Below are 20,599 nucleotides of genomic sequence, written 5' to 3'. Positions count from 1 at the left end.
TTTTAAAGTTCCATCATTTTACTGTATTTATTTGTGTATGTTGTGCTTTTTTTTTTAGCTAAAAAAATAACCCAGTTTGGTTGAGCGTTATATATGAGGTCCCCCAAAATTGTTTTAAAATTATTGCTGACCTCAACGGCAAAAATATTGGATGCAATGGGAATCAAACCCGGGTCACAGCGGTGAGAACACCGAATCGTAAACCATAGACCACCAGAGATATAGATGACATATGAAAATTTGATTTTATATCATTATCACAATATTTTTAGTCACAGTACCAGAGACGAATGTGAGAGAATGGAGAAAACAGAAAGTCAACGAAAAGATATCAACGCAAAACAGCATCATGAGGGAAAGGACTCTTTGGTGTATCTGCTTATGAATTACACTAAATAAATACATTGTAAATTTGATGTTGGTATTGCGTTCATAGTTTACGTTGACAATAAATTAGTTTAATCATGGCCGCACGTATTCAACAACATTCGTAACTTACAGTGCTTAATTTGAGCTTAGAAAAAGTTCAACACTATTTTATATCAATGTTTTTTTAATTTAAAAAACTAGGGGTGCGTGTTATTGAACAAGTGTGCGTTATACACTAATAAATACGGATATACACGGTTTAACAAAGCGACTGAAAAATAATTTACAATCCGTGCTTGACTGATAAAAATTGGAGAAAAAGGTAATGCATATACTTTCTGTCGCTGGCGCTCATGCTGGGTTCAAGGGATGTGGCAAATCGGAACCTAATTTAGAACAACAAAGATGTCTTATCATCATCATGACATTGTTGTTCTTTCTATTTAATGGGCTCCTTTTAAAACCTGGTTATATTATAGGGATAGCGTGTACTATTTTAGCGCATCCTAGTATTTAAAAAATGTAATTAATTGATTAAAAAAGCCAGAAATCATGAGCTATATAGCATGTCATACATGACTGTCTGCCATCTTGTTGCTATGGGTGCCCCCAAAACCAAAACGTTTGTTTAAGGCTGGGCAATAAATAAAAATATGAATGATGCGATTTGGTCACTTTGACCATTCGTAGTTTGAATTCTTCCTTGCGCTTTTCAGCGATCTTTTTAGTTTACACCACACAGTACAGTGACATATAGGTCAAATATTACAGTGTCCCTTTAAATAATCATAAAAGAGTTATGGTTATATTTTTGGGGCTACCATCTATCTAACCTTATTTTCAATTCCTTCAACTTTCCATTCCATCTTTACACTAATGACTTCCTTTCCTCATTTCTTCCCACTTCCCATTTCATCCTTGTCTTTTGGGGCGTCGGCCGGTAAAGCACGCAACCTCACCGAGCACCCCGTGCCTTTTTTATCCCCGCACGAGCTAGAAGACCCCTGTGAGGTCCTGAGGAGCGCCAGCACGGGATACCTCTGTAAGTGAGGTCGTAGAGAATCTCCATCAGACTTTTGTGCAACCGGAATGATTTCGTGCAATCGCGTGAAACTGACCCTCTCGAAATGTTTGGAGAGGTCTTGACATTTGCTCCTGTCGCGGATTAACGGGCTCTCTGGGATGCAAAAAAGAAGGTTGAAAAGGATCATTCCAGCCATTAACACAATTTAATCCTGTTGCCCAATACCAGAAAAAAACATATCTAATGTGTGACATTACTCCCAAAAATTTTAGTTAGAAAATTGAGGGGGAAATGTAGTACAGTATATAAAATTGTTTCCTTATATCAAAATATTATTTTTCCTATCTTAATATTTTTTTAGATATTATTGTTGGTATTTTAGGTATTACCTTATAGGAAAAATAAGCCTAAACTAAAGTAAGAAAGACAAAATGATCACTATTTTTTTTCTTTTTCTTAATGTACCCAAGGTCTCCACCCTTTTTTTCTGATTTTATTTCTGTTTTATTGACATCACAGTATTTAATTTTCTGTACAGCGACCTTGGGTGTCCTGAAAGGCGCTTTGAAATAGAATGTTTTAATATTTTTATTATTATTAAACAACTCTTGTACCAAACGGGAGTCCATATAATATAAATAAAAGACTTGATGTAATTGTAATCTTGCAAAACTGGACAATCATTAGTTATAATTTATGTCTCCCACTCTAAGCATTTTAGAGGCCCCCAATTTGCACTGAACTAGCAATGGAAGCAATACTGTTTCCTTTGAAGTTACAAAGAAAAAATTGATTTAAGTTTAAATGTGTTTTTCCAAAGCCAAACCGTATTTTGCATAGTTACGAAAAGCTAAAAAGTCAAAAGAAATATCATAGTAAAGGTTACGATACGTAAATCGTAATAAATGTTCGCCCTCTCCTCAACGCAGATTTCAAACATCAGCTACTTGATGACGTGCAGTCAAGGGAGGTGGCTGTGCCTCACTTGTCATCATAAAAATATAAAATATAGTAAATGGTTATATTTATTAAGTGTTAAAAGTTCAATCTTGTTTAAGTTTAAAATTTAGGGAAATTTCTTTTTCAAAATAATAGAATGTTCACACTATATCAGGATTATTATTAATACAATTAGTATGTAACACATTACCATGCTGAGCGTCTGCAGATGCAGAGTGAGACACGCACTTTTCTTGCATCATGGCAGAGGGAGATAGTGAGACCAAGGATCCAGATTTGCCGCACAACTCTTTCACAAAATACCGAGTTAGTGACCGTATTGGCAAGCAAACACATCATGCCATTCAGTAGTTTTTCTCGTAGCATTTACTCTTTTCATAATGGAGGATTATCTATCAATTGATGCATTTATTTAAAAAGAGCAGCGCATCAACCTCACTTATAATTTATATTGCTTTCTTCATCTGCCAATCAACAGATGATTAAGATGTAGGTTTATTTAATTGTAAATCTGACAGTGCCTCGCCAGAACCAAAACTCCCCGGACGTCACTGTAGCTACTCCTGCTTAACCAGAAAATACCTTGGCCTAAGCCCCGATTGTTACTGCTTGAACCGAAGAGAAATTTCCGTACAGGCTAGAATATTAATCCACCCAAAAATGGGATTACCTTAATTCTACACCACGTTGTCCACTGCACTGACAATTAATTAGAATGAATTAGACATCATGCGATTTATATTCATCTTTGATCGGTTCTAATATTCTGCCAAGACAGATTTTTCGATTTAGTCCCTGTTAATCTTCACCTAATGCTAAGTGAAGCGCTATCTATAATCTGACTGTTTACCAAATTTGAACAGGGTTCCCAAGCTAATTGAAAGCATTACTGAGAATTTGCGAGAGCATTCTGACGTGTAAGATGAGCGTACAGCATGAATGAGCGCCTGGCGTCCGTCCCGGGAGGCTGTAATCCTCGTTGCATTTAGCACATGTTTCTAGCTGTGCTCGTTCACTTTGCTGCTGCCTCTTTCTCACTTCTATCCAGGGATTTGCTTTCTCTTAATGTCCTGCCAAAATGGCTTTGCCAGTGTCCTAACAGCCGCTTCCATGGCCTCTTCGCAGGTAGTCCCACCACAGCCCATCGCAACCTTACCTCCAACAGCTTGAGTGACTTCTCGGACAAACCGGAGAAGGATCAGGTAATGTGCTCCTTAACCTACACTAAAGTTTAATTACATTGCAAAACTATATTCATACATACAGTGTGACATCTCCTGTCAAGTCATATTTATTTTATAACCCTTACTCAAAAAGTATCAAGGGTCCACTATTATAACATCCCCTGATCTAGAACCTAGATTTGGTTAAGGTAAAAGGCCCCAAAAACCTCAGCATGAGAAAAATTAGGAATTGAGATGGGGTTGCACATTACATAATCCCCTTTTCAGGATGACCAGGCTGGATTGGGTGTTGCAAGTGCATCAACAGACAATACAAAGTCAATTTCAACAATAAACACAAATAGTATATTTCTATGTTTATAGCTGACTTTAGGAATCTGTGTCTTTTAAAAATATATTCAGCGTCATTTCATAATCTAAACTAGTAGAATGGGCAGTCATATTATTTTTCCCAAGTATGTGCAGGTCATGCTGTACAAACAAGGGCATGACAGATATGGATTTTGTGCCGTTTGGGGGGGTTTATGCACTTTTTGCAAAGAAAATAGAACAATTTTTCAATAGATAGATAAAAAAAGATTGAAAAGGAGTTTTTTTTAAAGTAAACCCCAATTTGGTGGTATTTAAATATTCTAAAAGACATCAGAATCACTTGTGTTCCTTGCTAATGCGTTTAAACCAAAATAGTGCATTCAGAGTACTTTTAAAAGGGTGTGTAACTTTGGGTTAACTTTTTGTATGATCAACCATCATTTGGTTAATGTTTTTATAGTTTCAATTGGCCGATTTTACCCGACAGTTGATTACCGGTCATCGGTCTGGCCCTCTTAAAAAACATTTACACTACTGTTCAAAAATTTGGGGTCACCCAGACAATAGTGCCTTTTCAATGAAAAGTCACACTTTTTTTATTGATTAAATGAGTTGAAAGAATAAAACAAAGTATAGCCGGGAACCTATGGCTCACAAGCCACATATGGCTCTTTTCTTGAGTACATATGGCCCCAATAAATATATGCTACCAGTGCAAATTCCAAGAATTCCAATTGCACTATACTGTTCAGTCCAGTATATACAGGGCACAGTTTTACCAACAGTTTACAGTCAAGGTGTCACACCAACAGACCCCGTTTTGGCTGAACAATGCTAAAGAATCCTTAAAGAAGTAAATGGATGCTTATTAAATAAGGTATGTTTACTGTTGAAACACTTTATGATGAAAACCCACACAAAAACTGTAATTACCTACAAACGCTAGCCAAGCACACAGAGCAATTGTATTGGGTGAGCGGTATGGGTGGGCAGAGTATGCGACACAGTACGCTCGCCTCTCACACTCACCCACTGCGCTGAAGGGAAATACATCTATAAACTTACCGTTTGCAGTTTTTTGTGACGTATACACAAAAGAACTCTGCGTGCACCTTGTTTTGAAACAATTATGTACAAAAAAATGTCAAAATGTGCCTCTATGATCATAAGTAACAGTGGGAGGGATACAAGTTTAAAGTGGTATGTTTGTTGATATGGAACATTATTATCATTTTATCTTAACATTTAAAGACACACAGAGAAATAAAATGCGCTGAAAAATTAGCTTTTGTCTGGAGAGTGGGTTTGGCAATTTTGCCGAATTTTGTCCAAAACTATATAGTATGGCTCTCTCCAAAAAAAGAAAATGAAAATACTTTGCTATTATGGCTCTTTGAGTTTATAAGGTTCCTGACCCTTGGTCCAGACATTGAGAAGATTAGAAATAATGATTTATTTGAAGAAGAAAAAAATTATAGTGAAAATACGGTACTTAACTTGCTTTATCTAATGTTTGTTTTTTTCACCAATACATAATTTTAATTCAGCTGAAAAATAAATTCATGAAGAAGCTTCCCCGTGACGCTGAAGCCTCCAACGTGCTGGTGGGCGAGGTGGACTTCCTGGAGACGCCATTCGTAGCGTTTGTCCGCCTACAGAACGCTGTCATGTTGGGGGCGCTCACCGAGGTTCCAGTACCCACCAGGTAGCTACAAATAATATGTCCCCTTGAAAGTGTGCAATTGATAATGCTATTTGCTAACTCTTTGGTATCTGGCAGGTTCCTCTTTGTGCTGCTGGGTCCAAAAGGAAAAGCAAAGTCTTACCACGAAATCGGACGAGCCATCGCCACCCTGATGTCTGACGAGGTTTGTTATTGAAAGAGAACTTTTCTTCCTCCGCGTGTTCGCTTAACATTCGGATTTTGTGACGTGACAGGTAAAACAAGCCCTGGAGTAAAGCAATTCAGTGGAGGTTTACAATAAAACTGATAAAACAAATAAAACCGAACATTTTGGCTTTGTTAGTTCAGAAAAATGCTGTGATTGTTTCACAAGTGGTCTTTCAAATGGCTGACAATCTGTTAAAACCCAAAGGGGTAGAACATAATGGGTTTCGACAAAAACGAAACATAAGTCAGTGGAAAATTCTTAACATCCCAGCTTCACATCAGTCTTATCTCCAGACGGAATACTGCTGGTGGTTTGATCAGACTCTGACTGCTTCCCTACAGTAAATATGAACACCACTTATAACATGGTTTCAAACACATGGCCCGGAGGTCAAAGTTAGCCCCCGAGAAAGCCCTTGCTTTATTATGAAAGTTTAATGTAAGTGCAGCCATGCAACTTGTTGATTTGTTTATGAAACATTGTTTGAATTTCCCATTAATTCTTTTTTTTTTTTTACATTATTTTGTGCGATAATAAAATAATATATACTTAAGAACAGTGGTTTTTATCTGATATTTTCTTGTGGAAAACCCAATTCGGCCCAACTTCACCCAGACCTTAGAAACCCCTTACTTAGAACAATGTGGAGACAGTATAATAACTAGATTGATTGATACATTGTGGCGACAAGTGAATAAAACAAAAAATAAGTAAACAAATTTTGACAGTGTTGATTATCATAATCTACATTGATAACCACTAAATCAGGGTTGTCCAAACTTGTCCAAGCTGAAAATGTGTGAGGACCAACTATTCAGCCTGGCGTTTTTTGAACAGTATTTAATAAATTCACCCTTCGTGAAAGGTTTGCAGTGCTTGGCGATCAGCTTCGCAACCTCGTAGCTTGCCTTTGTAGAATTTTCATTTGATTCTTAGACTCTTGTGAAAAAGCGCTACTGTGCTGTTAAAACAGCTTCCAGTTGCTTCACCTTTTCACAGCATTAATTCCCAGATAGCTTTTTGCAGTCTGCATGTTTCGTCTGTCAGTGCCTCTTGATATTATATTTGTTAAAAACCGCCACATATTTACAGTTTCCATGTTGGAAATAGGGTGGGCTAAAATTCTCCATCATCGGGTGAAATGTGTTTTTTTGTTGTTGTTGTTTTTTTTTTGTACAAATGTATTTTATACTGCAGTTAACATTACTGGCAGGCCACATATTATTACTTTTATGACAGAGGCTGTGGGCAATTACAAATTTGATCACGGGCCGGACTTTGAACATGCCTGCACTAAATGATTAATTTGATTAATATATCGATGTGATGATTAAAAGAATCAAAATGATGTTATTGGAAAACTCATAAAATCATGACTGTATATGCAGTGACACATTACAACAATACATTCTTATTGTACTTTCTACTGAAAAGTGATACTTTTTAGGCACAAATTTTAGTACAACACTGGGAACTTAGAAGGTTGTGTGTTTTTTCTAAAATTAATCATTAGAAAATAATAAATGTACTTCATAATAATGAACCATCTGTATACTGTATATATATATATATATATATATATATATATATATATATATATATATATATATATATATATTCTTTTTTTCTTAACACTATATTTTGTTGACAGTTTAATTGCAATGGACATATCCAAACTATTCATGCACATTTTAGTGACTTTGTCAGTGTCCTTTGAGGAATGTTGCGGTCCCGTGTTGGCCTCTCCACTTCCCAGAATGCACCCTCTGTCAACACGGCAACACAGGAAGTGCTTTTCCAGGATTTCCTCGTGTTAAACTTTACCCCCATCGACACGTTGAGACGCTCGATTGCACGTGTGCTCGAGCCCCCACCCAATCCTAGATCACTGAGTGACATATTTACAACATGTTTTCCCCCTTAATGGGAGTTTGTGCACATGTTTTTCCTGGGTTAGGTATTCCATGACATTGCTTACAAGGCCAAGGACCGGCAGGACCTCCTGGCCGGCATCGAGGAGTTCCTGGATGAAGTCATCGTGCTGCCACCTGGAGAGTGGGACCCAGATATCAGGATAGAACCGCCAAAGACGCTGCCGTCCTCAGATAAGAGGTGCACTAAATCCTCTTCTTACATTAAAAAAAACATATACCTATAGATTTCAACCAAAATGGCCCGGCATTGCTGGCAAAGCCCATAGAATATTAGATTTGGCTGATAAAGGGGTTGTTGGTCAGGAGCTTTAATACATAATTAGGATGACAGAGGGTGTTAAAGACCCCACAAAAGCAGACCCCATGAAAACAGATGATTATTGATTTTGTTAGTATTTATTATGGGTGCCTTGATACAAGCTAGCTTAAATGGTGTCGACTTCCATCGCCTGACCCGACACGTTAAAAAAGTCTGTTCTCAGCACCGACACTAACCCTGGCATTTCTACACTACAGGCCCCTTTAAAAATAGATGTTTAACTCCCCCAAAATATTTTTCCTTTATACTACTTTTATTTAATTGTAATTTGCCCTCCGTTAATTTCAAATTCCTGATTAAATGGTATATCAGCACTGTTGTTATTGGTACATTCCCATCCCTAGTCATTAATATTATGTAATTTTAAGTAATAATACTATAGTCACTGATTAAGTCTTTTTTGGGGTGGTAATAGAAAAGCTTGTATTATTCTTGTATAGTATCCATAACTACTCAAGAGTTATCAGTATCTCTGGTAAAAAAGCGCTATTGTTTATCGAGTCTATTGTGTTGTAAGCGAAATGCTTTATGTAGTATTGATATCTAGGATCTGTAACTATGACTACTCAAGAGTTCAGTATTAGAATGACATCATTTATCCCTTCTACTACTTCTTTATCATTTTCTGTTAATGTTTTTTTTATCTAGCTAAACCTGTCTTTATTGTATTACTAGTTTTACTTCCTGAGCAGCACTTTGTATGCAGTGATGGTTCATGTATTGTTTTATTGTTAATGTCATAAGAAAAATAATTCAGGATACATTTGATAATAGTTATATATTTTGCTTATTTTGGTACGATTACGTAATCCAAAAAAAATACAGTTGAACTTGATTCTTAATCCTTACATGAATCCTTACATTATATGTATTCAAATTGTCGTGCATGACAAATGGCTTTATGCAATTTATAATATTTAAGCCTTGTGCATGATAAATGAAGTTTCAAGGAAACTGCTATATTTTTTATGGATATTTCTTTATTGATCGAGTATATTTTTTTTCCTGACTTCTTAAATCCAAAATACATGTTGTCGTCCTCAGGAAGAACCATTATGCAGGCTTGGAGCCACCGCCGATGAACGGCGATGCCCACTATGATGCAGGTCAAGGTGGTGGAGGAGGCCACGAAGTTGGAGAGGAATTGCAATGGACCAGAAAGTAAAACAAACTTTCAAAACAAAATGTATTGCAGAATACATAAAACATTTCCATGTAGTCATCGTATTTTTCTCTTTTCAGGTTCTGTGGTGGCCTTGTTTTGGACGTGAAGCGCAAGTTGCCATTCTTTGCCAGCGATTTCTACGACGCGCTGCACATTCAGTCACTCTCCACAATCTTGTTCATCTACCTGGGCACAGTTACCAATGCCATCACGTTTGGAGGGCTGTTGGGGGACGCCACGGAAAGCATGCAGGTGCAACACACACTCATATGCATGCAAAGGTTTTCCTGATGTGTCCTTGCCTCGGCTCTTTTTTTACAAAAACATATTTTTGCTATCAGCACTGTCTCTACACCAGTGTTCATTTTACCTCAGACGAAAACTTGAACCGCGAGACCAAAACAACAATTGCGGATCTGCCTGACGAAAAGTCTGGAGTGCGGTAAATCTTTGTTTAAAAACAATGTAATCGGGTAATAATTTTGTGTCAAAAAAGTTGCGTCCCGGGGACGCACGTTGGCTCGACACTATGCGTCCCCAGCAAAAATGATTCGTCTAGGACGCAGGGACGCGGGCAAACGAGAACACTGCTACACAAATATTTTTTCCCCACCATTTTCAAAATCTAAAAAAATATATCTGAGGGTTTATATTGCGACCAATCACAACTTACTCTAACCATTTTATGGGTCTATAAAAATGTACTGAGTTTATTTATACTATATTCAGATTCACTTTATTGTCATTCGTGTACACGTGTATACAGAACGAAATGTCGATACATCTGACCCGCACAGTTTCTTTGAGCGTCAGCCGGGATGGATAAGATTAACCATGTCTTCGTCAGAATTTTAGCGCAGCAGTTCGTCATCTCGCGGTTCGATGCCACTTCCAGTTGTTAAATGGTCCAGTTTATTGTCAAGAGAGCTAACGTTGGAGAGGAAAATGGATGGGTATGACAAATATGACAGGTAAATTATCTAAGTTGTTCTTGTAAATGCAAATGTAGATACCTCAAGCATTAAAAATACTTTTAATCTATATATCCTTTTTATTTTCTATTTCATATTATCCTTTCATTATTTTATATTTTATTTTTTCTTTATAATGTTAATAATGAAACAACCATTGCAGCCTGTTCATCCTGGAAAGAAGTAACCACCTCCTATTCGGGGATGGTGTAATAATAGTCTGTAGATGGCAATAATCTGTGGTCTGTGCAGCTCTTTGAGACTCTTTGTAATTAGGGGCTATACAAATAAACATGACATGACTATAACAAGCAGAATGTCCCGGCATTGCCAGGCCTTCTCCTTGGGCGAGGTTGTTGGGGTTGGTAGTGAGCCGAGCTGAAAGTGCCGCTTCCTGAAAAGAGCTGGAATTCCCATCACTAATTGCTTGGCCAAAAAAGACCCGGCATAACCAACTCGCAAGTCGTACCACTTCCCCCTGCCCAGTACTTGAATCCCTCCACCACTTGGTAACGGCTTCCGCTTGGCAAGAATGGCTGTGGAAAAAAAAAAAAAAAAAAAAAAAAGCCCCGCCATACCAGCTTTCACCACCAATGAACGTCGCCTGTACACACACTGGGTTGGCCAATTTTAACGCACACGTTTCAGGAAGCCACGGCCCTTAAGTAGAATGCAAGGTAATGTTGGGTCACGTTTAGCAATTTTGTTAGTCTTTATTTATTGGGGGTGGCTTGATACAAAACCAAGCTGACGACACTCCCACAGCCCGAAAGCACAACTATGTAAATTATCACGTAAATCAGTTCAGCTGTTTCAGAACCTTTAAATCACATTAGAATACACACACTCACACATGCACAAATCGGGATTTATAAATACATTTAGATTAGATGGATGGATTATATTTACATTGGATTAGGCACGGCAGCTGAGTGGTCAGCTATGCGCCTTCCTGTGTGGAGTTTGCATGTTCTACCCGTGCCTGCGTGTGTTTCCTCCGGGCATTCCGGTTTCCTCACACATTCTAAACACATGCATGGCTGGTGAATTGGTGAATCCAAATTGTCCCTAGGTATGAGTGAGTGTATACATGTGTGTATCTGTGTGCCCTGCAACTGGCAACCAGTTCAGGGTGTCCTCTGCCCACTGCCCAAAGTCAGCTGGGATGGGCTCCAGTGCCCTGCGACCCTGGTGAGGATAAGCGGTGCAGATAAAAGATTGATAGATTTTGATTAGATAAGTTTAGATAAGTAAATAGTATTGCATACTTAACATGTATTACTTTGGAGCTTTTTGGTGATTTTTTTTTTTTACCTAAACTACACTACTGGTAAATTATAATTTTGATTTCTTTGATTTTTATTTAATCGTAAATACCCTGAGCTTAAAAATATCTTTAAAAGAAGGTTGAAGTTCATTTTTGTCCAAAATGATGTTTTCAAAACAAGGTGCAAGCAAAGTTGTTTTGTAAAAAATTCACAATATACTGCAAACAAGATACCAACATATTTACATTACCTCCTTTGCTTCCTTACATTGCCCTTCAGTGCAGATTGCACTGGGCAAAGGTGAAAGAGTGCAGGCATCTATGTATAGCTCTGGCCATTCCCACCGCTCACCCACTCAAATTGCTCGAGGTGCTTTGCTCGAGCTTCTGGGTAACACATTTGTTTTGGGTTAATGTTTGTTCTGTGAGTTTTCATCATTAGGTGTTTCAACAGTGTACCTATATTGTTTTAATGAGCTTCCATATAAAGGATTATTAAGCAATTTACAGCCAAAACGGGGTCTTCAGTTGTGATACCCTGACTGTCAACTGAAATGATACAGTCGGATGCAAAAGTTTGGGCATCCCTGATCATTTTCAAGATCTACCTTTATAAATCTTTGGTTTTTCGGAACAGCAATTTCAGTAGAATATAAATAGCCAACAAACACAGTGATATCTGAGAAGGATTTTCAGAAAACGTGCAGTAATTGCTTAAACAAAAGTAGACAGGTGCATAAATTTGGGCACCCCATCGGAAAAATGACATCAATATTTAGTAGATCCTCCTTTTGCAGAAATAACAGCCTCTAAACGCTTCCTATAACTTCCAATGAGGGTCTGGATTCTGGTTGAAGGTATTTTTGATCATTCTTCTAAAACATCTCCACTTTAGTCAGGTTTGATGGTTTCCGTGCATGCACAGCCCGCTTTAAATCACACCATAGATTTTCAATAATACTACGTTGAATTCACGAAGTATCCAGCCCCGGCGCAACTTCAGCTTTGTCATTGATTCTAGAACATTGTTCACAAGAATCTGCTGATACTGACTGGAATCCATGCGACCTTCAACTTTAACAAGATTGCCAATACCTGCAGCGTATTTTCTGATCTATGAGGTGCACCGGATCTTAAAGTGCATTTTTAAATATCTGGTTGTAAGCCATCTTCAAATTGCAATTCAAATACCCGAAGCGTTACCTGGAAAAATACATACATTCAAATGATATAATTAAATATTACTTAAAATGGTGTTTCATGTGAAAGCAAACATGTTTCATTTTATTTAGTAAAAATATGTTTTAAACAGAAAGTGATTTTCCCAATTGATTTTTTACTAATTGTATTTTTGTTGCAAACTTTCTATGCTTTAATTTTACGCCAATAAATGAAGTTGATTATTTATTTTATTTTAACCAGTTTGTCTGAGTATTGTTGGGTGAGAAGAAAAGGAGGTATTTTATTGTCTTATATTTTCTTATTGTACATTGATTTTTTTATACAGCATTTTAACTGAAAAAGTTTTATACACATACATTTTGATCTCCATTGAACTTGAGAAAATACTGACTTTCATAACAGTTGAAAAAAACCCCAAAATGATTATTTTAGAAATAACATTTTACATTTCCATTCCTATTGGCTTGTACGATTGAGTGCACACGCACATTTTGTGTCACGTGAAGTTGCATCCTCTTTCGATGCAGGATTTGAGCTGGCCATAAATAACCGCAGATCCAGATTACTCGCTAGCCTTGTCACGTATCTGCGTTCCCATTACCCTCTCCACGCACGCACACAAAGAAACACCCCCGTACTTATATTGAGAAAAGGGAATCCCCCACCCCGTGTGACCTTTTCTTCCCTCCTCCCACGCAAAAGTTTTTCATCCATGCTCTCTTTTGTCAAATATTTTTTTTGTCGTTAAGTGGAAGCTGACACAAGGGAAACCGAAACAGGCCCGTCCTGATTGGCCGGCCAAGCGGCATGGTGCATGTGCCTACCTGTGTACTGTACGTGTGTGTGCGGGGGATTTTCCTGCTGAGTGTGAAGAGTTCAGAGAGTTTGCATTGGTAAAAGGCAGAACAGTCGATGTGTGTGACGTCATTTATTGCCAGTACTCATTCGAGAAACTGCCTATTTAAAATTTGATTTTACATTAAAAAAATACATTGTTTAGAGGAGACTATTACAAGCCCCATTTGGTCTTAAAGGGACATAGTGTATTATTAAGCGCATCACTGTGATAAAAAAAAAATCCTTCATTCATTGAAAAAAAAAAACAATAGTGATTTGAATAAGCAAAAATACACAAACAAAACATGCTCAAAAACCCCTAAAAACAAAAACCGGGAAAAAGAAAAAAGAGCGGTTCGGCCCCTTTAATTGGACAATGTTTAACATTTAGTGCATCCAAGTGGTACAAAAAAACTTTCATTCAGTTTAAAACATTGAACACTAGGCAAAATACCTGAACTATCCATCAAAGTTATTTTTTACTAAAAAAAAATAAAAAAATCATAGGTCGAGACATTTTTTTTTACATAGTGAAATCCCTACCTGGGTCGACGGCATGTTTGTCTTGAGACTTACTGCTACGCTGTGCTCTATGGCACTGGTTTTTGTTCACATAAACAATACAGTGCAATCTAGTATTTAAATATTACACACTGGGGCTTTAAGTCTCCATAGTTTGTATTTTTCCTTGGACTTTGTAACACTAATTTTCAGTTGAACCACACAATACATCTTGTGGTTAAATATTAGTGTCCTTCTTAGGGGATTCATTTATTTTATCTTTAAAATCTAGTGTTCTTTATACGAAAGTAGAAAAAATGGACAGCTACCATAACTAATAACTTATGTACGATTTCCCTTGTAAAAGTTTATACAAAAGAAAAAGTTTTATACTTACACTTACTTATTAACACCACTTTTTTCGCAGGGGGAATTTAATACAGTCGATTTTTTTCGTAGTGCAGTGGTTAGCGCATTCGCCGAACACGCGAAAGTTCCCTGACTCGAGACCGGGTGGCAACATGTTGGCCAGGAGAGTAATGGGCACCACAAGGCTGTACTTGCCCAAGACACACCACAAAAAATGGTGCCCCTACGGCCTTAGTAGTTAAGAGATCCAACCAACCAACCAGTTTTTTCATCACCATGCACAGTTAATTTGGTTGCATTTGCAAGTAAATGGGTCGCATGTTGACTGCATTTTATTCTTGAATTCCTCCCCTTCAAAAAAATCTTTAAAACATGTTTTGTTCCCTTAAACTTAAATTATTTAGCACCTCTTAGTGGTATTGATAACTTTTATCCATAAAAAAGACAATACAAAAAATTGATTTGAATAAGAACCAAAAAATACATGAGAACATGATCATACATCATATAAATGTGCATTATTTTAAATACTTGTAGGAATGTGCATTCAATTTACATAACATGAGGATCACTTAAAGGATGCTGAAATGATTGTCCGCCATCTTGCTGATATGGCTATTGCCAAAAACTTTGTAAAAAAACGGGCAAAAATATTTTGGAAAAATGGTGCAGTTTGTTCACTCAGAGTCTCTGTAATTTGTGTCAAGGTTAAAACTTGAGATTGTATTAGAATAAAAAAAAGAACACACTTTGAGTCGGAGATTTAGATTTTTGATAGCCCTTCCAACGGAGCCGCGTGCTTCAAGGATCGAACCAGGAAGTAATCACGCTCCGCCATGGCTAGAGGCCCATTTATTGGAAAACACAAGAATGAAACAACACATTTGATTGGAGGATAAGTAAGATTACATGAACACAGGAAACAAATCTGATTGGTTTAGACAGGAATCACATGTTTAAATGCAGTGTATATTTTTGGTCACTGATGGTGTGCAAGTATAATGAATGAGCAATAAGAATAATGAAACTTTTTATCACAATACGTCTCTGTAAATGTTGGGAGTCAAGCTCTCGAACGGGCTTGGACTGTAGGGAGGAAAGCCCTCGAGCGGGCTTCCCGGCACTAAAAACCAAGGCCATCTTGAATAATAGTTATCAGGTCCCAAGAGGATACAATTGTTGCAAGAATACAAACAGCACCTGGATATATTCTTTAGCTTTGGTAAGCCACTTTTGAGGATAACATCATACCGTTTGTATTCTTCTTTGTGCTTTGACACACTCAGTTTCGCTTGCACTGCACAATAGAGACATCTCGTAGTCAAATACATCTCGCAGGTCTCTTAGTTGACCTAAGTGTGATTCTGAAATACTGTATTTATTAAGAAAATCCAAGAGGTGCCAGTATAACTGTTCAACAACATGAATAGGTTTTCTGTCTTAGTCCCAAAAGAGGCTTGGGCTTTTGAAATATGAAATGCAAATCTTCAAAAGTATTTAATGTATTCCTATCTGGGAAAGTGTAAAAGATGGAGTCTATTTATTCTTTGATGTAAGTCAAATCTGGTGTCATGTACGACAGCGTTCATGATTTCCAGACTGGCGAACACGCAGCATTTAATTTTGTAGCAACACGATTATAATGAATGTGATTCTGATTCGGACAGGGTGTGCTGGAGAGTTTCCTGGGAACGGCCCTTACAGGCTCCATCTTCTGCCTCCTGGCGGGTCAGCCCCTCACCATCCTCAGCAGCACCGGACCCGTTCTGGTTTTCGAGCGCCTCCTCTTCAGCTTCAGCAAGTCAGTTGTTGCTATTTTATATTTAAATTTGATAGAAAAAGCATCACACAGAATATTTCCAAACTGAAAGTTGAGGATGGGGCCTGGCTCACCCCCAACGTTTGTTGTTTGTTACTTATTCTTCGCTGTATTTTGAGACTTATCCTTAGTTGCAGTGTCCAACTTCTAGAGTTACAATTAAAAGCCCGACCAATCTTAAGCCTCTTCCATGATGAATAATTGAAGCTTGTTTGTTTCATCGCAGTATGTGATTAAGTGCTCACCTTCAGTTTTTGTGCATGTTTAAAGGGATATTGCCCATTATTTAGCACAATAAAAAAAGCAACATGGATTTGAATATAGGAAAAAATACATGGACAATCATATAATCCTGCTTTTTTTTTTTAATACTCGTAGGTCACGGAATTTGTATTTATTTTCCATAACATGAAGCTTACTTTGAGGGAGCATACATGATTGTCCACCTTTTCCTGGTAAAACAGCTGGTGAATAATATAAGAAGAAAACCGGTGCGGTTTGGTCATTTCATAGTTTGTATTCTTCCCCTTGCTTAATAGCACTCATTTTCAGTTGCCCCACTATTGGAGAACCACTGCTTTTGTGGCAGTCTTAGAATCAGGACTGTTTAATTTAGAGGAATATTATATTGGTTTAATTTAGTACAATTTAAGGGAATATACATGGAATTACGGCAGCTCTGTGTTTTTATGTGCTTCTATTTATCTATAGCTGGTAATTGACTGAGTCAGGATTGGTCTGAAATAAGTGGTATCAAGCATCCCCTGTTTGAAAAATATTTGTTTCTAGGACTTTTTTCAGCGCTATTTTTATTTTACTGACTCTCGCTCCATGATAAAAACTTGTTTACATTTCTGGATTAATGCCCAATTTTAAAAATATACGAAATGACTTAAACCAGCATATATCGCGTATACCATATATCCTCGGTTACAAGCCGACCACCTTAAACTGCTTTGAAATAGCCACGTAATTAAAGAAATGGAAAAAAAATGTACACCAGCCTGGGGAAGCAGGGAACCCTCCACGTTTCCTTAACTGTACAATCTTGAGCGTGTTCAAAAAACACTTAGCCAAGGTACTCCATATTTGTTTTGTCCCTGCGCTTCGAACCAATTGAAAACTTCCTTTTCCATTTTTGGGTACCTCTGTTTGCATGTTTGGCCTTTGGTGCAATTTCCAGTGATGTATGCTTTTTCTATCGTCAAGTCAAGTCATATTTATTTGTATAGCCCTTAATCACAAGGAGTCTCAAAGGGCTGCACAGAGCACAGATTATTGCAAACTACAGACTATTATTACACCATCCCCTGATCTAAAACCTATTGCACCATAAAAAATCAAGGAACATTCTATTGACAGAACAAAAAATGACCATTGCTTGATTTTCATTTTTGGGTATTTTTGTATTTTTCATAGAAAACGCGTATTCTGTAGTTTGCTGTAAACTGGTGTAAAAAACTATAGAAAAACTCAAAACCTCAGCACGAGGAAAATAAGAAACCTTGAGAATGGTCCTCATAAGTGGTATTGTCTGACATTATTTTTATTTACACTAAACTTTCTTGCTGCTTCCGGATTGCTTGTTTCTTCACATTTAGTTTGAAGTCAGCAGTATAGGACAGATGTTTTCTTTTTTTCGCCAGGTGTGGTGAATTGCAAATACAGTTTTACAAATCAAATTATTGAAATTCAGCACACTTTTATCGTAAATTCTCTGTCTGCGTGCTCACGTTTGCGTGCAATTACGTTTACCGTTGTTTTTATGTTCCTCTATAAGCCACACCCCTTTTGCATGCTCGTGGTGACACCGAACCAAATATGCGCATGTAAGGCTACCCCCCGTTTTCAGTATTTTAGTGTTTTATATTTGGCTTATATGCGTGTATATACAGTACTACTACTTCATATAGACATATACAGGAAATGAAAGCTTTAAAATTGTATCACAACATAAGAGCAAATCCTGATCGCTTTGGCACTTTGCATTTAGGGAAAACGGCTTTGACTACCTGGAATTTCGCTTATGGATCGGCTTGTGGTCGGGCATCTTCTGCCTGATGCTGGTGGCGACCGACGCCAGCTTCCTGGTGCAGTACTTCACACGCTTCACTGAGGAAGGATTCTCGGCGCTCATCAGCTTCATCTTCATCTACGATGCCTTCAAGAAGATGATTAAACTGGCGCACCATAACCCCATCAACACAAACTTTCGGGCTGATCTCGTCACACAGTACGACTGTTTCTGCGAGCCTGGTGTGTGAACCATTCCACTAAGTATATGGTACTTTTTGGAGCTGTTAAAAAACCCAAATTGGCCAGAAATTTGAAGTGTGCACAAAAAAATGCAGGTGCGCTTTAGATACCGGAAAATACGGTGGATACAATTTGAAAACCATAGTTACACTTAAATTATACTGTTCTGCCTTTGGGAAACACGTAGAGTGATCTTCAAGTGCCCTCTTTTGGTTAATTGTACAAGCATGCTTGTTACATTTTACACCTTATCATTTTTGTGCGACATGCAGAAATTATCTTTGCTTATCTCAACATATCTATACACAAGCCCTTTATCGCCGTTGACTTGATTTTGACATTTTTTTTTTTTTTTTGTCTCCAAGGTAACATCACCGACCTCTATGATGCCGCCGCCTCGACAAACAGTTCTGACTTGGTATGTGGTGTCCTTTGCCGCGCCCACTCCTCATGACCTTTACTCGGCAGTAACCGCCGCAAATCTTTTTGCCGTCAACAGTCTGAGAACGCCACTTGGGCATCGCTCAGTCGGAGTCAGTGCATCAAGTATGGAGGGGAGTTGGTGGGCGATGCCTGCAGCTACGTGCCTGACATCACCCTCATGTCCTTCATCTTGTTCTTTGGAACCTATACTTGCTCGATGGCGCTCAAAAAGTTCAAGACCAGTCGCTTTTTCCCCACCAAAGTGAGTTCAGTTTCTTTTGCAAAAGGACACTCGAACCAGACTAAAAACATTCTTGATTCTCCTCAAAAATACATCCTATTGAGTATTTCTTAGGTATATTTATATTGAAAAAATTGCATCGGGTTTGTAGTACTACATTTCAGCTTTTTTTTCCTCAAAAAAGATAAAAAAAAAAGACAACCTTTATTCTCATCAACACTATCTGGTATGGAAAATAATTTGTCTTATTTTAAGTACAGTACTCTCCAGACCTTAAGGCACACCTAAAACCCCAAAAATTTGACAAAAATTGGAAAGTGCGCCTTATAATCTTGTGCACCTTAAAGGGACAGTATGTATTATTTGACAACTGGATGTCGCTGTATGGTGTCCCACTGAAAACAAGTGTGAAAAAGCACAAGGAAGATCACAAACTTTGAATACTTAAAGTGACTAAAAACGCAGGATTTCACTTCTCATTTTTTTGGTCCAGTTCCCTTTGGGTGAGGCTTATTCATTCATTCATTCATTCATTCATTATCTGCACCGCTTTTCCTCAGTAGGGTCGCGGGGGTGCTGGTGTCCATCCCAGGCATCTTCAGGCAGTGGGCAGGGGACTCTTTGAACTGATTGCCAGCCAGTCGCAGGGCAAATAGAAACATAAAACTCACTCACTCATTCACACTTAGGGACAATTTGGACCGGCCAATTAACTTGACGTGCATGTTTTGGTATGTGGGAGAAAACCAGAGTTGTTGTTAATGCAACCCTTGCTTTTACTGTAGTTTTATTTCATGCGCCTTATAGTTCGGTGCACCATATATGAAAAAAATATTCCTTATGGGGATATATTTGGAGTGCGCCTTGTATTCTCGAAGATACGGTATATTCACTGTAATTACAAAATAAACCAAAAATGTCATAACTTTTGCAACACTGTAATCTTTTTATTCAGATACAATTGCAGAATATTGTGTTGATTTTTGATATATTTATTACTTTCAGGATTAGTTTATCTTTTTCATTTAAAATATTTACTTGGGATGTTTAATTAACATTAATTAATTTGCACAACCATCAGTCATTACAGTACAACAAAAACGTTTTACTTGAAAAAAACAGTTTGGTTCAAACTATGGCCTGATCAATTTGTTGCCAACGAAAATTTGACATCAAATACCTCTTAACATCTTAAAAATAATTCAGGTTGCGGCAATAGCTAAGGAGGTTAAGCACTCGTCTCGGGACCGAGAGGTAGCAGGTTTGATTCCCAGCTCCGCCAAGTAAAATATTGAAGTGTCTTTGGGAAAGGCACTGAACCCCTAATGCCACCAATATGCAGGTGGTCTCCTTGCATGGTTGACTCCGCAATCGCTGTGTGCGCAAATGGGTAAGTGTGAAGCGCTTTGGATGGTTTTCAGTGACTCGAAAAGCTCTATATAAATTCAGACCATTTACCTGTATTTTTTTTTCCACAAAATTCAAAACTAACCTCATAGAAAGGTATCTAAATTTTTCTTTTCAAAACAAAAAACACCTCTATAAATCACTAAGAAAATCCAAATGGCTCTTGC

The 20,599-nt window shown here is 37.7% G+C and overlaps 1 protein-coding gene across 4 annotated transcripts in view; it reads left to right on the top strand.

Annotated features, from left to right (window-relative positions):
• Positions 1-20,599, top strand: part of LOC148350777 (electrogenic sodium bicarbonate cotransporter 1-like) — a 63,388-nt gene that overhangs the window by 25,220 nt on the left and 17,569 nt on the right. For 2 of the 4 annotated variants that reach the window (XM_088319893.1, XM_088319894.1), the window contains exons 7-17: positions 1,316-1,411; positions 3,479-3,555; positions 5,397-5,554; positions 5,630-5,717; positions 7,699-7,853; positions 9,039-9,155; positions 9,237-9,411; positions 15,954-16,087; positions 18,099-18,361; positions 18,727-18,779; positions 18,861-19,046. In XM_088319893.1, coding sequence (XP_088176019.1) covers positions 1,316-1,411; positions 3,479-3,555; positions 5,397-5,554; positions 5,630-5,717; positions 7,699-7,853; positions 9,039-9,155; positions 9,237-9,411; positions 15,954-16,087; positions 18,099-18,361; positions 18,727-18,779; positions 18,861-19,046 — 1,502 coding nt within the window. The remainder of the gene's footprint in view (positions 1-1,315; positions 1,412-3,478; positions 3,556-5,396; positions 5,555-5,629; positions 5,718-7,698; positions 7,854-9,038; positions 9,156-9,236; positions 9,412-15,953; positions 16,088-18,098; positions 18,362-18,726; positions 18,780-18,860; positions 19,047-20,599) is intronic. The other 2 variants (XM_088319895.1, XM_088319896.1) reach the window with 1 other exon arrangement.

Source organism: Urocampus carinirostris, chromosome 16, assembly GCF_059441175.1.
Source record: "Urocampus carinirostris isolate Australia breed hairy pipefish chromosome 16, RoL_Ucar_1.0, whole genome shotgun sequence".
NCBI classification, from domain to species: domain Eukaryota; kingdom Metazoa; phylum Chordata; class Actinopteri; order Syngnathiformes; family Syngnathidae; genus Urocampus; species Urocampus carinirostris.
This window is presented reverse-complemented; position numbering and strand designations above follow the sequence as displayed.